General features: G+C 40.1%; 1 protein-coding gene across 3 annotated transcripts in view; it reads left to right on the top strand.

The window, feature by feature from the left end:
* MAPRE2 (microtubule associated protein RP/EB family member 2) overlaps positions 1 to 22,381 on the top strand; it is a 153,966-nt gene that overhangs the window by 12,747 nt on the left and 118,838 nt on the right. For all 3 annotated transcript variants that reach the window (XM_055324170.1, XM_055324168.1, XM_055324169.1), the window contains one exon: positions 13,106 to 13,167. Coding sequence is in view for 1 of the 3 variants with exons in the window: in XM_055324168.1 (XP_055180143.1) it covers positions 13,106 to 13,167 (62 nt within the window). In the remaining 2 variants the exon portion in view is untranslated. The remainder of the gene's footprint in view (positions 1 to 13,105; positions 13,168 to 22,381) is intronic.

The raw sequence follows: 22,381 nt of genomic DNA, 5'->3' as shown, positions 1-22,381 counted from the left end.
CTCTGGTTTGAGCACAGTACTTGACCCCTAAGCATTCAGTATTTGGAGTTGTTTTGTCATTTTCTGCCACCACTGCTTTGTAGATAGAAAAAATACAGATGAAAGTTTTCTTTCATGCTGGGAAAATGGGTAGTCAAGTAGGACTCTCTGGGTCACACTGGTCCACAGTTTGGGAGACCCCTATAATTGCCATCTTTACTGTGGGAAACATACTGGGGTTGGGGGAAAGAAATGCTCTCTCTCTCTGAATAATTTCTGAAAGTCCACTGTTGGAACTTTATCCTTTTTGCTTAAGGTATTTAATACCTGCTACCAATATCTCTGGGAGAACCTACACTTTACACATGGCGTAAAGGTTGAGCAGCTGGCAGATTTTGGTAAGCATTTGATAAGACCTAGAGGTAATAGTTTTCTGGTGGGAAAAGATAGGGTACTCTAGTAGGTGTTAGGGAAGGTAAATGGTGGAATGCTACAAAACGACTTCTAATCCTGACAGATGTTACAATATGTTTTATCTTGAATCCTACTGTAGATCACTTTTTCATTAGAAAAAAAGTATTATCTATAAAAATCCCAGGATAGGATTTTTCCTCCTACCCTGCCTTTCATCCAGGTATCCCTTCAAAGTGAACCACTGATACCCTGGGGATTTTTTTTCTCCCCCAAATACTGGTTTTAAACTGTAGACAAAGTGCAGGTACTTCTACACTGATGTTTCTGAACTTGTACTAAAATTAAACAGCTGAACTTAGGGCACTTTCTCTGTTTAGGAACCACTTGGTCCTTTTATTGTGGAAAGAATGCTTTGTGAACTCTAGGACAGACAATCTGATAGAGGGAGGCTCAGCCCAGGAGGCTGATGTTTTGAATTAGAAGAAGACTGATTAGGCCTTTGGAATCAAGTTGTACCCAGAAACAAGAAATGTCTGTCCTGCGGGGCTATTGTTTGTCTTATTTGAAAGGAACAAGAGGCTCCTGGTACTGCTTACCAAGGGCTCTCACAATTAGCCTCATAGACCACGAGGAATATAACTATATTCAAGAATGTGTAGCTTCTTTTCCCCTTTTGGAGCCTGTCGCTGTGCTGACCCATCACCATGGACACTAGCTTGAGCTGAGTTGTGAATCTGAGTCTGGGTTATCTTGCAGAAGAGATATTAGGTTGTTTTTCTGTCCTAAACTGCTTATATGAGTGTCTTTGGTGATGCTATTCATGGTAATTCGCCCAGACAGGGACTTTGGGTGGGGTTTTTAAGAGTCCTTTGACACCTTCAGAGTGTACCTTGTTGAGCAATCTGACGCAGGTGAGCCATGCAGGATGGGTAAAACAATTGTGTTCTACAAGCTTTGGCCTCAAGCCTAAGTCCCTTTGAGTCATATTTTCCCATGGGGTTTGTGGCCCATCCCAAAGGAAAGAGATTTTTAACACCCTATTCTTGCAAAGTTTAGTGTTGTAAGCGTTGCTCTTGGAATCTGAAAGCCCTGTGTATTTCTGGATTTTTTTTTCACATTTCGGGGAGTTTGTTTTTAAATGTTAGGTAGTTAGTAACTTGTTATTAATTTTCTGTGACTGTGGGATACTTCTATACTTTGATTTCCCAATCTGAAAAACTATACAAATTGTCTACTAACGATCATGAATAGAGATTCTAGTGATTAAAAGAACGAAGAGGAAGTTAAAATTCTGTTGGCGAAGAATTAAAGTATTAGAGAAATGATAGTCAAACCAAGAGAAAGTAGCAACATCTACCAAAACATTCAAAAGAAAAATTAGCGTGACTTAGGAGTTAAGACAAAGAATGCTTGTCTCTGCCCCCTTAAACAATGGTCTTCTTTTAAAGTCTTTACAAGTTAGGCACAACATCATTCTTACTATTCTTATTAACAAGTCCACTTACATTGATTGTAGGAGGACCTGGGTCTTGTCCCAGCTCTGCTTAAAGTGCAATCCAAAACGACTCAATTCACCTGTGACCTCTAACATCCTCAACTGGGAAGGCACCTTACATTTACCTATGCTTTCTCCGTAAGAAATCTCAGCATTCCAAAAGGTACTTGTTAATCCATCTTTCTTAGAACAAAATATAATGGGAATTGGACTTTTCTTTGGAGAATCCATAAAGTTTTCAAAACATGAGAAAAACACATCATTTTGATATTACCTTGGCACATTGAATTATTTGAATTGAAATAGGCAGAAGTAATGGTAAGATTCAGACTTCCGTTTAACCGATGAAGACTGCAATACTATTGCAGCACAAAATATGAAAATAGAGTGATTTTTTTGGCAGAGTAGGCACATTTCAAAGAGCACCCATTCGGATACCTTGCTGAGCTTCCTTTTCCCACACGCGTGTAGTAGTTAGCCTCGTGTCCTCTCTATGAGTCTGCCTAGGCTATAACAGAGGTCCTATTGCTTACCCTGTCAGAGATAAGGGAAGACCTGGAAAAAGCAGGACTACTGACCCAGTCCAGCAGTGAGTTGTATTGAGCTGCCCCCAAATACAGGCAGAAACAAGAAACCTGCATCCTCCTGGCTCTCAGGCACATGGTGCTCACGGGAAGGCAGGGGATGCATTAGCTCTCCCCATGCAGAACAGAAGGGAAGCACTTTGTGGGATGAGAAGGACAAAGAGGCACAAAAACTAGCTTTTCCTGGGAGGATCCAAAAGATTTGAAAGAAATAAGAATCTTAAACCCTCATTAAGTGCAATGATGCGTTAAGTGCAATGATGTGTTAAGTGCAATGATGTCTATAAAGCATGAAATTCCTAACAATAATCTGTGATAGCTACTGGCATTCAACCTAAAGCTAACATGTAAAGTTCTACTTGTGGTCATAGTTTTGTTCTTTGTTCTCCCCCCACCCCTCCACTGCCAATCTTTAGATATGGTGGTCAAACCAGGGGGTTTGCGAGATCACAGACCATAGGAGAGGCAACAAGTAGGCTTCACAAGGGCTAGTGAGGGTCATACTCAAGGCCACATCCACAAGATCCCTTCCGGTGTGCATTCTCTCCCATTCTTTCTAAGCCATTGGTTTTCCCTAGGATTGATTCTACTTTGACATTTCCTCATCCTATAACTAATACTCAGGTTTAGGACAAGGGAGATGTGTTCAAATTCAATTATTTAAAAAGTGATGAACAGGAGTATTTTCCATTTACATAGGAATTTGCAATAGTTTAAGAATTCTTATACATAGCAGCAACACGCTAAGTCACTGCACTTGACAGAAAACCAAAAAAAAACTGGAGCCCAAAGTTTAAATGGTATACCCACACTTCACATAAGGGGGAAAACCTCAGTCCCAGGGAATTTTATTCCAGGTCCAATGCTCTTTATAGCAGACAGGTTTACAAATGATAGTTGAATTCCCCAAGTAGTTCTCAAAGGTCCCTTTAATTCATAAAGATGTTGAATTGTAACAACCTCCTGTTTCCCATGAAAAGATGCACAGGATTTCAAAAAAGTTGGTTAATCCATTTTTGGTGTATAGCCCACCAAAGATGAGGGGACTCTTAATATTCTGGCATCATTGGTCACTTCTTTACCCTTGGTTTGAAAATGCAAGTGCACTTAGAGAAGTCATCAGGACTTGTCCAGGAGTGTGGTTAGAAAGTATTGGCAATCCCAAAAGCCTAACCTACTACTTTTAGGCAAAACGATAGTTCAAGTATACTAGAATTTACTTTAATACTTAGCTTTTGCAAACTACTTAAGTCTTTTGTTCCTTTTTTGCTTTAGAGAGACTACTTGGTAGTTAATCTGAGCGTCCTCCGGACTCTCAATCTTAATGGATATATATATGGTCAATTCAGCAGAGTCTGTTCTCTATGTAAGGGAAAATAAGTGGCTTCATTGAGGGTGCCAGTGTTACAAGATCCAGAACCAGCCATTTAGGTTGGCAGAGCAGAAATAACAAATGTTTGTGATTAGCACTCCCTAATATATTTGCACAGATTAGTTAATTAAGTACATAGCCTCTTGGAAAGCAGAGAGCTTTCCCTAAGGACCTGAAACTCTGGATGAGTACATGACTACTAGGATATTAGAGATGTGAGGGGAACGAGGAGAAATAATGGAAAACGTGGCCCAAGAATGGACTTGAGCTCCTTAATTTTGTTTTGGCCCATTCTTGGTAGCAAGGTCTGAGCTGTCAATGAGTTTACTTCACTTAGGATCATCTGAGTGAATGACACATCTAAGTGCAGGCCCGATTACCATATAGCAGATTGTGGAAGACCTCTGAAAGCAGATCATGTGCCTTGCAACACTCAGTGTGGTCCCCAGACCAGCAGCATCCTCTAGAAGTTTCTAGAAAGGCAGAGTCTCAGATCCCACCCTAGGCCTATTGAATTGTAATCTGAATTTCGAGATTCTCTGCTAACTCAAAATCTGAAAAGCACCACCATTAAGGAACCTGAGGGAGAAAATGCTTATTTTCCTCTAATTTTCAGAGTGAGGTTTTTGAAAACCAAAAACACCAGTGGTTTTCAAATCCTATGTATCCTCCAAGGGAACAGCAGTCATAAGCTTTTCCCTTCCGTTCTTCACTTTCCCTGTCAGTACACTTGCATTCACAGCCTCATGGTATAGTTATTAGTGTGCCAATAAGCTCCTTGGTGGCTGCACTGTATATAGCTCACCCTCTAGATCTCAGCACCCAGCAGGGCATCTCGGATATAACAGACGCATACCCTGGTCTTTGTGAGCTCCAGCACTGAAGTCCAAAGTCCCAGCCTGGCCTCAAGCCTCTGTACAGGTATCTGTAAGGTATGAATAAGAAATCTCCTCCATCATGGGATCCCTGGGTGGTGCAGCGGTTTAGCGCCTGTCTTTGGCCCAGGGCGCGATCCTGGAGACCCAGGATCGAATCCCATGTCGGGCTCCCGGTGCATGGAGCCTGCTTCTCCCTCTGCCTATGTCTCTGCCTCTCTCTCTCTCTCTCTCTCTCTCTCTCTCTCTCTCTCTCTGACTATCATAAATAAATAAAAAATTAAAAAAAAAAAGAAATCTCCTCCATCAGAGGGTTACTGTGGGAAGTAAATGAGCTGATACAGGTAAAATACTTAAGACGGCATCTGACACCTACTAGCTGCACGTAAGTGGTAACTTGTTCTTATGTGCACAATCCATGACCTTCATGTAAAAAAAAAAAAAACTTGATGAAAATCAAAATTTGGTGTCCTGTTGCTTCAAAAATATGAAGTTGAATTTTAATCTGCAAAGAAAGCCTGACATAGGGGAAGAAAAAGGGAACATGGGTTAAAATGAACTCAGAGGAAAGCATGTGATTTGGACTCAGAAGACTGGAGTTTGGGTCCGAGCTCTGTTCTTTATCAGATGTATGATCTCCTACAATAAGCAAGTTCCCATGATTAATTATTCTCTTTATTTCCTGGGGTTATGCCAAAAAAAAGGGTTTTGGGATGAGTAGGAGGGCAAGGCCCACCTCACTCATTGTTATATCCCTACATCTCAGTCCACAGATGCTCCATGATGTGTTTATTCAATTGGTTTGGAGCAAGTGCTCTTAGTGGGAACAAAATTTGGATGTTGGCCCTCTAAAGCTCAACCCTAACAGACAAAATCTATTCCTTAGTATTGAATTTCTTTGCAGTGGGGAGTGGGATGACCAGGAGGCAGTGTCTAAAAAGGCTCCTTGGAGGGCAGAGAATGAGGGGGGCATCATCTGGGAAAAAATTAGATGGCTCTCTAACCCCGTATCACATGAGAGTTCCTAAGGAAGACAAAGGTACAAAAAACAGCTAGCTAAAAGGCACACACAGCGAAACTGTGGAGAAAGAATTAAGATTTCAAGATCTAGGTGAAATAATTTTACAAAAGGAAGAGCTATACTCCACCTCGGTGCTGCCGGCAGGGTGGGCAGTCATCTCCTATTTGGCATCGTGGCTGCCCTCAGATCTCTGGTGAAGCCCAGGATCCTTTTTTTTTTTTTTTTAAGAATTTTTTTTTGTATATTATATTTTTTAATTGGATTTTGTTTGAGCACTGGGTGTTATATGTTGGCAAATAGAACTCCAGGATCCTTTAAAAGAGGGTCAAGCAGTTTATCCAACACCAGTCAGACTGATGTATAAAAAATTGAGCACAACTGGGGAAACTCCGGCCCTGATGATAGGGTGCACAGAAAGTTCAAGATTCAGATCTTTTTTTTTTTTTTTTAAGACTTTATTTATTCACAAGAGACATAGAGAGAGAGGCAGAGGGAGAAACTGGCTCCCCGTGGGGAGCCTTATGCAGGACTCAATCCCAGTGCCCTGGGATCACAACCTGAGCCAAAGGTTCAACCACTGAGCCACCAAAGGTCAGGTGCCCAACCACCAAGGGTCAGATCTTGATGCCCAACGGAGCAGCAAGAAAACAGAGCACATGCTACCCAGTGGCTTTCAGAAGTCTCTAGTCCACAGCACCAAGGAGTGTGAAGTGCTGCTGATGTTCAACAAATCTTAAAGTGCACAGATTACTCATAATGTCTCTTCCACGAACCACAGAGCCATTGTGGAAAGAGCAGTTCAGGTGGCCATCAGTTGCCAGTCCTGATGCCAGGCTGCCTGGATTTGTTCCCCATAATAGATTGGGATTTGTTCCCATCCCCCCACCCAAGTTTTATCCCTGACAACATAATTGGTGCTTTTGTATCACTAGATGATTTCCCAGTTCAGTGGAATTCAGCATAAATTTCCCCATCAAGTAATTACTGATCCAGCCCCCAAACACTTTGTAACTGGGACTCCTCCATAAGATCCCCACAGCAGGTTTCCAAAAGCAGTGCAGGTGGTCATCATGTGAGCATTTTAGGATGCACAGTAGTCCCAACAGAAAATTTAGGGGTAGAGGCTATGCAAATAACCCTGCATATTTCAATAAATTCCATCTACTTAAACACTTTTGACAGACTACTGAAAATGTTTGAAAACCTTCCCACACAACACTGCAGTTGGGCAGTGGTTATCCATCTTTTGAGGGAGATTGTAGCAACCTGGATACCCAGTGTCTGAACAACCCTCTTGCCACAGCCAAAGTCCACCATCACCCTTTCAACACCTCTAATCTGTTGCTGTGTTTCTTCTTTAGAAGTCACAGGAATAAGACTATAAAGAGAGGATACATGTAAAGTGAGGATTTTGTTTCCACTATAACCTGAACACTAAATTTGGACGCTGGGCTCTTAAAGGGAACCTGATACCATTCACTGTGCTACTTTCCTGCTTCGTGAACATTCGGCTACATTTCATTATCAGTCAAGTCATACTTGTGAGGAAAGGAGCCATTCTTCTATCCCAGGTATTTTCAAGGAACTCTGATTAAAAACTGATAAAAGGATAAGTAATTATTAAAAATGTTCGCAGAATTAATGCACGTGGTATTCTCATGCAGTTTGTCTCATGTCAGTTGTTTTAATTTTACTTTTGTTCCTTTCGCACTGTGGATATTCTCTTCTAGAATAGAAAGGGCAATCTCAAATTATTTTAATCCTGGTTTGCATGGCAAGTAACAGATGGATAAAGGAGGATTCTAAGAGGGGGATGAGGCTCAGTTTGTATGAAAATAACTGAATTTCTATTTTATCATAGCTATGACTTTAGACGGTTTGGGGGGATTATACTTTATTTTTATAGAAGCCTAAATCACACGACCAAAAGAAGTTTATAACATCATTACCCTTCTTAATGTATACCATCAAAATCCCTTTATCAGCCAGCTATAATTTTTCAAAGCCCTTAAATATAAAATATGGGTCATTTTGTAGTCTGGTTTAAGGAGAGGAATGCATTTGTACCACACTGAGTGCCCAAGATTCAGTGTAATTTGGCCTCCTTTACTTGCCAGATAATCTCATTTGGTTTTGGTTTCCCTGGTGTGTACTCAGCTCTGTGCTTCCCGGCAATCATAGCTCTAGTCCCCCCAGGGAGTTAAACTGGGCAGACTCTTGGCCTCCCTCTGCTGCCCTGGGGAAGGCCCTGAGCCCAACCCACCCAACAGAGGCCACTAATTGAGGTGGTGCTTGGTGGAGGCTGGGGCCCTTCAGAAGGCTAATATGGAGTGGGATCAGCCTAAGGATTTATAGCCTTGTGACCTTCTGTGAATGCTTAGGAGCCGCTTTATTCCTAGAAAGCTGTGGCCCTCCCCTACTGAAGAATGTGATCTATAACTGGAGTGATTCAATATCTGAAAGCACCCACAGGGAGTTTGGAATTCAAGATACAGCTTATTTTGAAGGTCCAAAGAAAGCTTAGTCATCTCCTGACAGGGAAAACCTCAGTTCACATCCCAGCGGGGTTTCCTTCTTGGAAAAGCTGGGAGCAACTAGAGAGGCAGTGATTCCCACCTCTTGGTGAGGAGAACACTAACCTTGCATTGGTCAGAAAGCTCGCTGACTAAATATACACAGCACTGAAGACAGAGCCAGATCGTCTTTCAATGGTAGGGTATGACTGGAAAATCTTTACAACTCTTTCTTCATTCTGATGCCTCTTATGGTGCCTGTATCACCAGATATGGAGACAGTCTTTTTTGGGGAGTTGGGGGGGGGGCCTCAAGCTAGGACAGATGTTCTATGTACCACATGCGGGATGCCAGGATTCTAAGTCTGCTCCAAGAAAGAGGATTTGACATTGCACCCTATGTCTGAAATGATGTACTTTATATTGGCTATTGGGATTTAAATTTTAAAAAATAAAGCAATGATAAAGCAAACATTTTTTTAAGAAATATTTCTAAAAAAGGATTTGAAGGGTCGAGAGGATGAGGGAAAATTGATTTTTGTAGCAACAGAGAATGTGTTTTGTTAAAGAGCTTGTGGTAACTCTTACTCTAATAGAGATACTTGGTCTTTTCAGTTAAAACCAGTAAACCCAGGAAAAGCGGTTGGCTTTCTGAGGCGCTGCCTTGTGCTCAAAATAGGAAGAGTAAAAGTCAACATGGTTTTTCCTAACGTGAAGGAAGACTCTGCAAGCTCCTCTTTGTGTGTGGGTGATTACAGTTTATGCTCTCTTTTAGTGTGGCCTGGTTTAAAATATAGAACACCTGCCTCACCTATAAGAGCCATGGGATGAGATGCTAGTCCTGGACTAATAAGGATGTGAATTTTGGGAAACACTTGCATACCATGGACCGGAAGGTATTAGAGATCATTTTTAAAATATAGAGGTATCAAACTGCTACTTAGAAGTTACTTCTGGTTTTCAGTTTATTTGTATCTATTTTAACCTTTAAGGAAAGTTTGGAAAGGTTAATGTGGAAGAAAGGGGATAGCAGTGGAGAATGCTAAGATGGGCAAGACTGGACAGCAGACCCTCAGCAGTGGTTTCCCAAATGCTAGACTCCTGGATGAAATTTTTTTTTCTTGGAACTGTGCAAAGCAGGGCAAATTCCCAACCCTATCCTGCTTGCTGTCTCAGGGCTTTTCCTTTGTGGAACGTAAGAAAATAAGAGATTCTTTTTTTTATTATTTTTTAAGATTTTATTTATTTATTCATGAGCGAGAGAGAGAGGCAGAGACACAGGCAGAGAAAGAAGCAGGCTCCATGCAGGGAGCCTGATGTGGGACTCAATCCTGGGACCCCAGGATCATGCCCTGAGCTGAAGGCAGGCACTAAACCACTGAGCCACCCAGGGATCCCCAGAAAATAAGAGATTCTTAATTGTAGTTGTTGTCCTATCTTTTTTTTTATTTATTAAACTTTGTTTTAAGACCATTGTACATTAATGTGTAGTTGTAAGAAACCAGATGGGGCTTTCTCTTGTACCCTTAAGTCCTTTCTCCCCCTCAGTGGTAACATCTTGCAAATTTATAATACAATACCACAAACAGGATATTGACATTGATACATGTTTAAGGTACAGAACATTTCCATCACAAGGATGCCTACTGTTCCCCTTTTATAATCATCTCCTCTCCCCATCACTCTGCTCTTGTTCCCCTCCCCACTCCTGCAACCATTAATGTGTGTTCCCATTTCTACAGTTTTCTTATTCCAAGACTGTTAGATAAATGTAATCATGTGGCGTATGACCTTTGGGACTGGCTTTTTTCACTCAGGATAATTCTCTGGAGATTGTTCCAGGTTGTTGTGTGTATCAGTAGTTCTTTTTTATTCCTAAGTAGCATTCCATGGTAAAAGGATATGCCTCAGTTGGCTTAATCATTAGCGTGCTGAAGGACATCTGGGTTGTCTGATTTTTGGCAACTGCTAAAATAAAATTAAAAATAAAACCTGCTATAAACATAAATTTTCATTTTTCTGGAAAAATGCCTAGAGGTGCAATTGGTGGGTTATATGGTAGTTGTATGTTAAAAAAGAAAAGCAAGGCAAATGTTTGCCAGAGTAGTAGAACCATCCTACATCCTCATGAGTAATATGAGTGCTCTAGTTCCTCATCAGTGTTTCACATTGTCTGTATTTTTGCCATTCTGCTAAGTGTATAATGGTATCTCGTTATGGTTTTTAACTTTCACCTACATAATGGATAATGATTCTAAATGTCATTTCCTGTGCTTATTGACTATTTGTATGTCTTCTTCAGCTAAATGTCTGTTCATGTCTTTTGCCTACTTTCCAACTGATTTTTTTTAGACTGTTGAGTTATCAGAGCTCTTTTTATATTCTAGAAACTAGTCCTCTGTCAGATACGTGGTTTGCAAATATTTTCTCCTAATTTATTCCTCATATTTACATCTACTTTACAGGGACAAAAGTTCTTACTTTTGATAAAGTCCAATTTATTTAACTATCCCTTTTATGGATTGTGTTTTTGGTGTCAAGGCTAAGAACTCTTTGCCAGGACCCAGGTCTCAAAGATCTTCTATGTTTTTTATAGTTTTGTATGTATACTATGTTCCATTTTTTTTATTTAAAGATTTATTTGAGAGAGAGAAAGCACAGATGGCAGGGGCAGAGGGAGAGGGAGAAAAAATTTCAAGCAGACACTGTGCTGAGCGTGGAGCCAGATATGGGCTCCATCTCATGACCCTGAGGATCATGACCTGAATGGTGGAAACCAAGAGCTGGCCACTTAACTGACTTGTGCCACCCAAGCATCTGCTGTGCCCCATTTTTAATTTTTATATAAAGTGTGAGACTTATAGACAGAAACTGTTTTGCTATTGTCAAACATCACAGAAAAAACGGCCTTACCTGCCACCTCTACCAGTATGGGAGCCTATGTCTTTACCCTTGCAAGGCTGTGCCTTATCTAGCATTCAAATGCCAGGATCAGAGCAAAGACTCTGCAGGGACTTTAAAACTGTAGAGAAGACCTGGCTTTTATGGTGGGTATGATATAGATGAAAGATGCAATAGACGCTAGAGTCCATCAGACCTCTTAAAAATTGTCACTTTCTAGATGCACAATATGGGCAACTTGCTCTACTACTTTGAGCCTCTGTTTCTTCGTTTGTATTAAGATTTTGAAGATTAAATAAAATATGTGAAATGACTGGTAACAAAGGGTTTTCAATAAATGATCCTATTCTTCAAACTGATACATTACAAGTCTTGAAAGATGACCAATGGACCATTGTCAGACAACAGAAAAAGGCCAATTGTATGTAGCCTTGAATTTTCTAAGGGCAAATTCTCTAGTTCATAGATAAACTAGGAATCCTGTATTCTTCCTAGCTTGGTGGCTAATACTGCCCCTGGTAATTTAGCTACTGAGTCCTAGTTTGCTAAAGATGGCAAATGAAAATTTTATTATAATTCAGTTAATTGCTGGAAGATTGAAGGACTTAGGAAAATGACATGGCTAGGAACAGATTTTTCTTATCTGATTTTTTTAAATCAACTCATTAAATTATGGAAAGATGTGAAATACTCATGAAATTAAATTCTGCTCTAAAATAATGTGAGGAAATTCCATCTGTTCTATTAGGAGTCCTTAGGACCATCTATATTAAATTTTTTTTAAACAAACCAACTTTATAAATGACTTTTGAGCTCTTACTGAATAGTATTAACATTAAAAAATCAGCTCTCACCTTTACTTTCTCTCAGTACCTACAATTTTGCTGTTCACATTTTTTTTTACCATCTCCTCTTCCCCTTATAGAAAAGGTATAAAATGTCCCCCTTCTTTCTTTAAGGAAATTTTTTTTTCATCCAGCAACAGCTCCATAGTTTGAAGATCACATAGCATTGGATCTGCCATAAATACTTTATTTTTATGCAATTGATTTAAAAAAAACAAATAAACATCAAAGGCTTTTGTGTTTTATGTTCTAGGACCATTTTAGGAGAGTAATGTTCAGGGTGAGGGCATATGTAGAAGGCAGTAGTCATTGCTCATTTGTTTCTTGGGCTGGTGGGAAGACCATTAAGGCTCGTGCACATAGGCATCTGGGGTCTTTTTTTAGCAGAATCTCCTTGAACCAGAAGCAGTCTCCCCAGGAACCATCCACTTCCCACCTTAACACTGGACCTTCAAAACCTGGAGCTCAGGCAAAGTTCTTAGTCTCAAGAACTGGATCTGTCCTTCCTCAGTTTACTTATCACTTAGAGCATGTTTTGAGGAGCAAGAGCTAATTCACATAAAGTAAATTATCATTTTGTTGGTATATATATTTCTGAAGTTTGATCCTGGCATTGTTTAGAATGTCTATCCTCTTAAAAATCTTCTGACTAGAAGCATAAGACTGTGTTGATACCAGATATAAAACCTAATAAACCTAAGTTTAGGGAAGTTAATACTTTAATGTTGGCCTTTGATATACCACTAGAGACACTGCTTCCTGGGGTTGCCTGCTAATATATAAATTCTCATCACTTCAGACTATCAGGGAGAAAAGTTTTACCTTTTATTTTTATGAAACTGACAGTACACTAAATATTCACAAACCATAATCAACCTCAAAACTGACCTAAAATAGAGACTGAGAACCTTTGTTTGGCTAATTTAATCTCCTATGGTAAAACCAACTGAATTTTGACATTGTGTGTGTGTTTCAACTGAATTTTCCATCCCATTTCTACACCTAACAAACTCAGTTATAACCCTTTGCTTCTATGTTTTCATCCTATTAAATATTCTTTCTCTCTCTCTCTCTCTCTTTTTTTTTTTTTTTTTTTTACTATCCTAGTATCCCCCTTCTCAGCGGTACAGTTCATCTCGACAGCCAGGGAGAGAGCCTGGATGCTCAAGGTAAGGTTTAAATATAAAATGGTGTAGAATTCCTTGTCTACAGATTACATTGAAGTATTAATGCCTTTCAAACAATTTATTTTCAAAATTCCATCATGCAATTAAAGCAAGTATTACAGTAAACATGCTCCATTAAACATTATTTTTCAAACTATATTCCATTTCCCGTGTGTATGAAGGGCTAATTAACTGCTATCAGCAATTCCTCTAAAAATGGTCAAGCCAATTAAAGTTTAATTTTGGAGATATTATTAGTGATAAGTGGAGGGAGAGAATACCAAGATGTAGTCAGGTAACCTCAGGACATTTTGTGTTATTTGTGGACAAATTATTTTTTATTTCATTTATCATGAAACAAATCCAGGCAGGTGCTCAGACTTTATGATAGAGGATAGAGCATATTTGGGAAGGAGGCAAAGACTCACAAAGCCTCACTTTTTTTTTTTTGGTCAGTTTTGGTTTTGTGTTTGAAATGCAATAATTTGACCTTCACTTCTTTCCTTCTGGTATTCTGAATCTCTCTCTAATGCTTTCAAGGTTCATTCACCTCCAGCAGCTCCCTAGAACAAAGGAACAATTAACTGAAATTCCACCAGATGGCAATATTTGGAAAGCCATCCACGGAGGTTTCAAAGCTAAGAGCTACTATTGTTCAGAGAATAGTCTCAGAGTAAAACATCCTAGATTTTACCAAAGGTATTCTAAACATCTTTAATTTTACTTCTTTCCCCACAATACCAAAAGTTTTTACAGAAAAAAAAAAGGAAGGGAGTATATGTGGTGTTTTGTTTTTCATTCTGGGATGACAAAACGAGAAACCTTATTCTTAAGTAATTCTCTTAACAGTCCATATTAAAAGTTCAAATCAATGGATATTATACTATATTTAGTTTGGGGTTTCATGGAGATAAATGCTATGATTAATGGTCATTTTTAAAATGAGAATAAAAAGCTAAAATTCTAAAGAATAGCATTTAAGGAGTTGTCTTGATATTCAACCAAGTGAAATTTGCAGATTTAAAATACTTGTACTGATTTGAAATAACTTACTTAAATGGGATGATTAAACTTTTCTCCTTTTGCTCTAATGAGAATGGAGATCCTGAACCTTGAATGGTGTCCAAACAGCTGGACTTTTCAAAGACCAGAGCTGGGAAAGAGGGGTATAGAAAGGCATCTGAGGGCAATTAAAATAGAAAGAACCAAGGAGAGTCACATAAGCTTGCTTTGTACACCTAAAAACAGACCTTGGGTGCCCTTTGAAACCTGCTCTTGTGCTACTAGCCCTTCTGGTAAGGTGTCTATGTGTCTGGGATAGTCCTGGTTTACTTCCATTGTCTTAGAATATAGTCTCATAAGCACCCCCTTTCACCCTTAAAAGTATCTTCATGTGGATGATAAATTCTATGGTTGCCTGCCTTCTAGGCAGGTACATTCAAAGAAAAAGTAATAGAGGAAGGTGGCCTAATACCTTAATAGGGAATCTGCTTATAAACCTCCTTATATCTAGGACTACTGGACAAATGCTCCCTTTTCTGTAAAGAGCCACATCATGAATATTTTCTACTTTGCGGGCTATACAGTCACTGTCACAACCCTTCAAGTCACTGTAGTGTGGAAATCACCATAGAAATACATACATTAATGGGCTTGGCTGTGTTTCAATAAAACCTTATTTACAAAAACGGGCAGTAAGTGGCATTTGGCTAGCAGGCCATAGTTTACAGATTCTTGTGAGCTAATTCTCTATCCCGGTACAAAGAAGACAGTCATCCTTAAATCTTCTTTCTCTTCCTATCCCTTCTAGATTGCAGCCTCCTTGCTTAACCCTCTCAGAGACTGGTATTGACAGTTGCTTGAGTGACTAATCTCAGTTGTGTGGTTCCTGAGCATCGTTGGCTAAGTCTAGGGGCTTGCTCCGTATCCAGATCTATTTCTGCACTCTGCATACCATGCCTGTACCTTTATACTTCATGTCCTAAAACAGCCTCCCTTTTGAGATATCACTTGAATCCTAGAGTTAAATTCTGGAGCAATAGCTATTTAGTAGACAATTTATTTTATTTATTTTTATTTTTTTTAATTTTTATTTATTTATGATAGTCACAGAGAGAGAGAGAGAGGCAGAGACACAGGCAGAGGGAGAAGCAGGCTCCATGCACCGGGAGCCCGAACTGGGATTTGATCCTGGGTCTCCAGGATCGCGCCCTGGGCCAAAGGCAGGCACCAAACTGCTGCGCCACCCGGGGATCCCTTAGCAGACAATTTAACTTTATACTTTGGTCCTCACTGTCTATGGAAAACATAGCTACATGAAGGAAATATGTTGACTATATCAAATGTTGACAATATCAAATTTTTATAAAAATGGTATTTTTTTAAAGATTTTTTATTTATTTATTCATGAGAGACACACACAGAGAGAGAGAGAGGCAGAGACACAGGCAGAGGGAGAAGCAGGCTACATGCAGGGAGCCCGATGTGGGACTCGATCCCCAGACCTGGGATCTTGTCTTGAGCCGAAGGCAGATGCTCAACCACTGAGCTACCCAAGCATCCCTAAAGCAGTACATTTAAAGGAAAGAAGAAAGTGACCCATAACACTGTCCCAAAATAACTGTTCAATGATTTGTATATTTGCTTGTCTCACAAGTATTTCTATTTTTCTACACTGGCTGTGATCTGTGTTTTACTTAGCATTAGTCACAAGCCTCTTTCAAGAATCTTCAGAATTCTTCTTAGAGTAGAATGGTATTATATCAATGTGTCATAGTACCCTCCAGTTTTGTTGCTATTGGTTTGGTTCAGTCCAATTTGTATTTTTCCACCTATTTCCTTAGTACAAAATCCCAGAAATGGATTATTCAAAGATATAATAGCCATTCTCATGACTTTTAATCTGGTTTATGGTATTTCTTCCCAAATGGTTTGGAGTCCCTCACAAATATTTGTAATCTGAGAGGACTAGCCTTACCACAACTTGATCAGAAATAGCATTTAATTCAATAATGTTTACTGAGTGTCTCCTATACATGAAGACTGTCCTAATTGCTTTGGTGTATATATATAAATGATAGGCTTTTACCACAAACCTTTATTGAGTGAGTGTCTGCTCTAAACTATGTATTGTAGGGATTCCATGATGGATAGAAGATAGCTTCTGAGTTTAACCTTATTGGGAAGCTAAGATAGATATAATATATACAAAATGAGATACACCATAGGAGAAATACAGAAAAATATGTTGGGAGTTTGAGAGGCATTGGCAGGGTGGGGTAGAGATGGCATCTGAGCTGAACCTTGGAGGTAAGTTGGATTGGACCATTCAGGTGGTAAGATTTGCTATTCATTCCATAAACATGTATCAATAGCTAACTATGTGCCAGGTGCTATGCTAAAAGCTACATTATAAAGGTAAACAAGACAGAGATCTTAAAGCTTAGCATCTAATGGAATTGACTGCTTTAAAAAGAAAAGTATGTTAAGTAGGGTAGCTTGTCTAACAGAGGATACATGGGGGTAGGGATAAAGCCAGGACCCTCTTTCAACGACCAGCTTTTTCATGGCTCTTCTTTTGATATAGTTTTCCTCATTAGTTATATCAGAATCTGTGGGAGATCTGATTCTGTAAGTTTGAAGGTTATTCTAGTTGGCTGACCAACATTCTAATTAAAATTTGCCTATATTTACAGCCCCCTCGCCCCTGGATTATATTCAGTGAGCATGCTAGGGCTGGGATCATCAGTAAGACCTGCATCCTAGCCCTGACTCCTTGATGACTGAAGCAAATCACCAAGAATTACAGGATTTCTTCTGTGTGTTGTTTTTCAAACAGCTGGAAGGAACCTCAATCTAATCCAACTGACCCATTTTAAAGGTGAATGTTCTTGAGTGAGGAGAGTTGACTAGCCAACCATCAGATGTTTGGTGAACAAGCCATAGCACCAGAACCCTGGCTCCTGATTCACTTCCTGCCTATTCTGTGCTCATTTCTAGAATTTTCCCTGTGATAAGAACTAAAAAGAGAATTAGCCTACACATTATTTTTTGTGCATATAGATGCAATATGTATTTTAACCCAGCTCAGACAACCACCAACAAACTTCTTAAATTCTTATTTTTTAATTAAAATTTTAAATAGTAATGAATAGATGAGTGGTAGAAACAGAGGGAAATATGGAAAAAGTTCCTACATCTCATTTTTCTCCTTTAGGATCCAGGAAAATAACTTGGCCACATTGAGTTTTTACCTGTTGAGTTGTAAAATAATTGGAGGTAACATAAGTATTGGATGCATTGCAGGCACTCAGCAAGTGCTTTTCTTTCTCCTTCTTTCCTAGATCTATAGGTTCTTCACAGGGTTCCTTTTGTTTATTAATGAGGTTACCCTATAAAACTTATGAAAATTAAATGGTGGAATGAGAATACATTTATATAAGTATCTGGTATAGAACTTAATATTCTCATTTCTGAATTTCACTTAACTATGCATAAGTAGCAATTTAGAGGTTTTTGTTCATGGTTCTTTATCCTTCAGTAGCTTATTTCATATAGTCTCTGGATGTGGGTAAGACTTAGAAATTTTCTGTTATCTACTCTAAAATATGCAAAATATGGAGATGACTCAATGAAGAAAATATAGCTAAATATTAACAATTTAAAATCTAGCTATGGGTATAAATATATATTATGCTATTATACAGGTTTTTTTCTACTTATCTGTGTATTTGAAATGTCGGGTCAATTTTTAAAAATTATGTATTAAGTATTAAACTTGGACCATGGCCCCATCATTGTGCAAATGCAGAGGGTACATTTTGGGCAAGAGAGGATCTCTACCCTGCTGGAGCTATGGCCCACTGTAGGGAACACTGATGCAACTGGCAATCTACTACAGGGTGCTAAGCACTATGTTGGGAGAAGTAAAGGATGCCATGGGAACCCCTAGCAATGAGAGCAAAGCTCCAACTGGTGCAGGGAGGTCAGATGAGGCTTCCAAGGGCAGGGACCTCTCCTCTGAGACCTGAAGGAAAAGGAGGAGCCAGCCAGCAGGTGTTGAGAAAGGGAACTAGAGAAAAGGGAGAGCTCTTTAGGCAAAAAGAGTAGCAGCCTCTTCAAAGACCCGGAAAGGAAATAAAAGAAGCATCTGGCATATTGACTAAATTGAAAGAGGTTCAGTAATGAGCTGCAGCATCAAGGGAGGCATGAAAACGGGGCTGGAGAGAAAGATCAGGGAGGGCCTTGGCAGGCCAGTAAAGACCTTTGGGTGGTATTCTGAAAGTGATGGTTGAAGTGCTGTAAGTCAATTGCCAAATTGCCAGTTCCAGGTCCTAAAATGGTTCCTCTAGCAGCTGTGGACAGTGATGGAGAGGGATAAGAGGAGAGGAGAGGGGAAAGTGAAAGATGGTGAGCATCTGGTGAAGGTGGTGACAGCTGGGGTAGAAAGGTCGGTGGATTTGAAGACCAGTTAGAAGGTGGGCTAGACAGGATCGGGTAAGGGAGAGGTCAGGGGTTAACTCTTTGACATGTGCATTGAATGCTTGCTATGTGGTAAGTGCTGTATCAGTGCTGAGAAGAAAAATAAGGTAAGCTCTGGGGAATAGAGTGCAGGGTTAGTATTTTGAAGAGGAGCCTAAAAAGAGAGGTCTTTGCAGAAGTACAGACCAGCTCTTAGGGACCCCCATCAGAGGTGCCATGATGAGAAATAGTCACCTGGTAACCATGAAACTGAGTGGGCTCCCTGGAAGATCTGCCAGTGGCAGTGGTGTGATAGTCAGGGTAATGCCCAGATGCCTGGTACAAGTGGGAGGTTTGAATGATATCTGGTATACTGAGATAGGAAACACATGGGAACAGAACATTACAAGTGTGATAGCAAGAACCCAAAGCGTTGTATTGAACACATTGAGTTTAGGGTGCCTGTGACATCTAAAAGGGTGTATATGGGGATTTGGAATCTGAACCCCAAAAGAGAAAATAAACCACAAATACAACTGTGGGAGTCACTAGCCTATTAGCAGTAAGTCTTGAGTATAGGTACAATTAGAACCTATAATTAGAACCTTTAAGGTAGAGTAGAACCTTAAAGATCACCAATATTTAAGAGGCAGATTAAGAAAAAGAATATACCCATTTCCATAGCAACAATATGGACAATGGCCAAAAGGTAGAAGGAACCCAAGTGTGCCCATCTATGGATAAAGGGATAAACAAAACATAGTGTATACGACAATGAAATATTCTTGTGCCTTGAGGGAAACACCATTACATGCTACAACATGGATAAAACGTGAAGATTTAATGTTAAAGGAAGTATCAGCCACAGAAAGCAATACTGTATATGGCTCCACTTATGGGACACCTGGAATAAAATGCATGGAAGGAGAAAGTAGGACGGTGTTTTTCAGGGGCTGGGGAGAGAGAGCGAGCTGGTGAGTTATTCAATGGGTATAGAATTTTAGTTTTGTAATTGAAAACTATTCTGGAGATGGCTGCTGATTTATGGTGGTACAACAGTGTCCATGTACTTAACACCACTGAATTATACACTTAAATGATGAAAATGGTAAAATTTATGTTCTGTGTATTTAGTACAATGAGAGAGAGATTAACGATTAGCCAAAAACCCAGGAAAAAAGAGCACTTGCATATGCTGCCATGGAAGCCTAAGGAAAATAGCATTTCAGGGGCACCTGGGTGTCTTAGTGGTAGAGGGTCTGCCTTTGGCTCAGGTCGTGATCCCAGAGTCCTGGGATCGAGTCCCACACTGGGCTCCCCACAGGGAGCCTGCTTCTCCTCTGCCTATGTCTCTGCCTCTCTGTCTCTCATGAATAAATAAATACAAGTCTTTAAAAAGAAAAGAAAGTGTTTCAAGAATGAGCAAAGAGTAAATAAGTCCAAATACTCTGCAAAGGTTAAGTAAGATCATGACAAAAATGCACCTATTGATTTTTAGCAACAAAGAGGTAGTTTGGGATCTTATGATGAGGCTAACTCCAGGGCAAGTGGAGAGGGTAGGTTTAGATGAGCCTTAAGCTATTTGACTATAAAGAAGAAGAGAGAAAGAGGACCTTGTGGGGAAGAAGAGTTGATTTAGAAAGGTGCCTACTTCATAGGTAAATGTGTAGGGTTGCAGGTAGGAAACTTAAGTTCTTGTCTGATGGCTTCAATAGCCTCTGAAGTCAGAGGCAAGACCATCTGCTAAGGGAGGAGAAGGTGGAAGGTCAGAGATCTAAGCAGAGTATTAAAATGTCTGATGTATGAAGAATAACAGAGGTGTTGACTAGGGAAGCAGAGGGATGGTCTGGAAGCACTGACACCACCCCCCCCCACCCTCAACTCGGGTCTGGAGCCCGTGAATTTATAGCTGAGCTAGGCAGAGTACCCTTTCCTCCAGCATGTCTCAGCAGTCCAAATGGGGCACATGCACCTGAGCAGATGAAATGATCATACGGGCTCCTTTATGGGAGAAACGTGAATATTGATCATGAGGACAGTACATTTAAAGTGGGCTAATACTTCATTTAAAATGTTGTAGGTAAAAGAAAAATAAAACAGGTGCCAAAGGACTGGTTGCCAATGTTTTGGTTTGTAAGGAGTTTGAGATTCCTGCAGTGATGGTAACTCATGAGGGCCCCCTGCTGACAAAGTAGATTATTAGGGACCAGTCTTAATTAACAATTGATTGGATTAATTCAAAGTGAAACTGAACAGTTTGTGTAATTTGGTGTCCCCTTCCCCGCCATTCACAAACTTGAATTGCCTGGACCCCAGTTGAGATTCCAGTTTGACCAGAGGCAACTACTCTGTGGCACAAAAACAAAACTGCCAATTGGTTAGCAAAGCTTTAATGCTGTATATCCTTACAAAAGATTTCTGCTTTAAAAAAATTCCAGTAGAGTTAACCATTAACCAATGTTGTATTAGTTTCAGGTCTACAATATAGTGACTCAACAATTCTAGTTGCAACAATATGGGAGGACCTAGAGAGATTTCAGCCTTTTGCGTAGAGTACCAGGATTTGGTTAGGTAATACTCATTTTGCTAGCAAAAGTGTCACTAAAATTGCTCTGCGGTTGACATACCTTATCACCTTACAAGTGGGCTGTGGTCCACCTTACACCTGGACTGGTGTCTGGGATACTTGTGTATATTGAGGCTCCTAATCAAGTGTGGCTTTTACCCCCATCACCATCTGAGTTTGTTTTTCCAGTGTGAAAGATGAAAAATAATAAAAATGATGGGCACCAACCCAGGGATACTTCTTATTCCCGCCGATACCCTCACTCTAGAGCAGAGTTCTAAATGCTCTGCAATGATAATGTTCCATATCTGTGCCCCCTAATTTGATAGCTATTAGCCACATGTGGCCACATGTGGGTTTGAAATGTGGCTATGAACATTTCCTATACATCTTAAGTCTTTAATCTTAATGCAAAAGGCCACATGTGGCCAGTGGCTACTGTATTGGGTAGCCAGCTCTAAAAGCCAGATTAGATAGAACTGAATTTTTTTTTAAAGATTTATTTATTTATTCATGAGAGACACAGACAGAGAGAGGCAGAGACACAGGCAAAGGGAGAAGCAGGCTCCTTGCAGGGAGCCTGATGTGGGACTCGCCCCGGATCCCAGGATCAGGACCTGAGCCAAAGGCAGGCACTCAACCACTGAGCCACCCAGGCATCCCAGAACTGAAATTTTAAATACAGCTTACTAATGGAGCCAACCCAGGAAACTCACTCTGGTCTTTGATGTCCAAACAAGTCTGGCCTGGCCCCAGTCCAGTCTGCCATCAGGTTGGTTACATACAGCCTAGGGATTCCAGTCTGTGTGAGGGTGAATATGGGGAAGGGAGTAAGATCTGAAAACACCCTACAGCCAAGGTGGATTCACTTCAGTTTACCTAAACTCTCTAATATTTGAACACCAGAGTCCTGTTTACAAAGAAGAAAAAGGGAGAAAACAAACTTGATTTAATGGCTACTGTGTGTTTAGCACTCTGCTAGTGACTTTACATAGGATGTCTTACGCAAAATTGGTTCATTTATTTTATTTATTTATTCATTCATGAGAGACAGAGAGAGAGAGGCAGAGAGAGAAGCAGGCTCCATGCAGGGAGCCTGATGTGGGACTCAATCCCAGCTCTCCAGGATCAAACTCCAGGCTGAAGGTGATGCTAAACCTCTAAGCCACCAGGGCTGCCAAAATTGGCTCA

Source organism: Nyctereutes procyonoides, unplaced genomic scaffold (genome assembly GCF_905146905.1).
Source record: "Nyctereutes procyonoides isolate TBG_1078 unplaced genomic scaffold, NYPRO_anot_genome, whole genome shotgun sequence".
In the NCBI taxonomy this organism is placed as follows: domain Eukaryota; kingdom Metazoa; phylum Chordata; class Mammalia; order Carnivora; family Canidae; genus Nyctereutes; species Nyctereutes procyonoides.
Note: the sequence above shows the minus strand (reverse complement) of the source record. Positions and strands in the feature narration are given on the sequence as shown.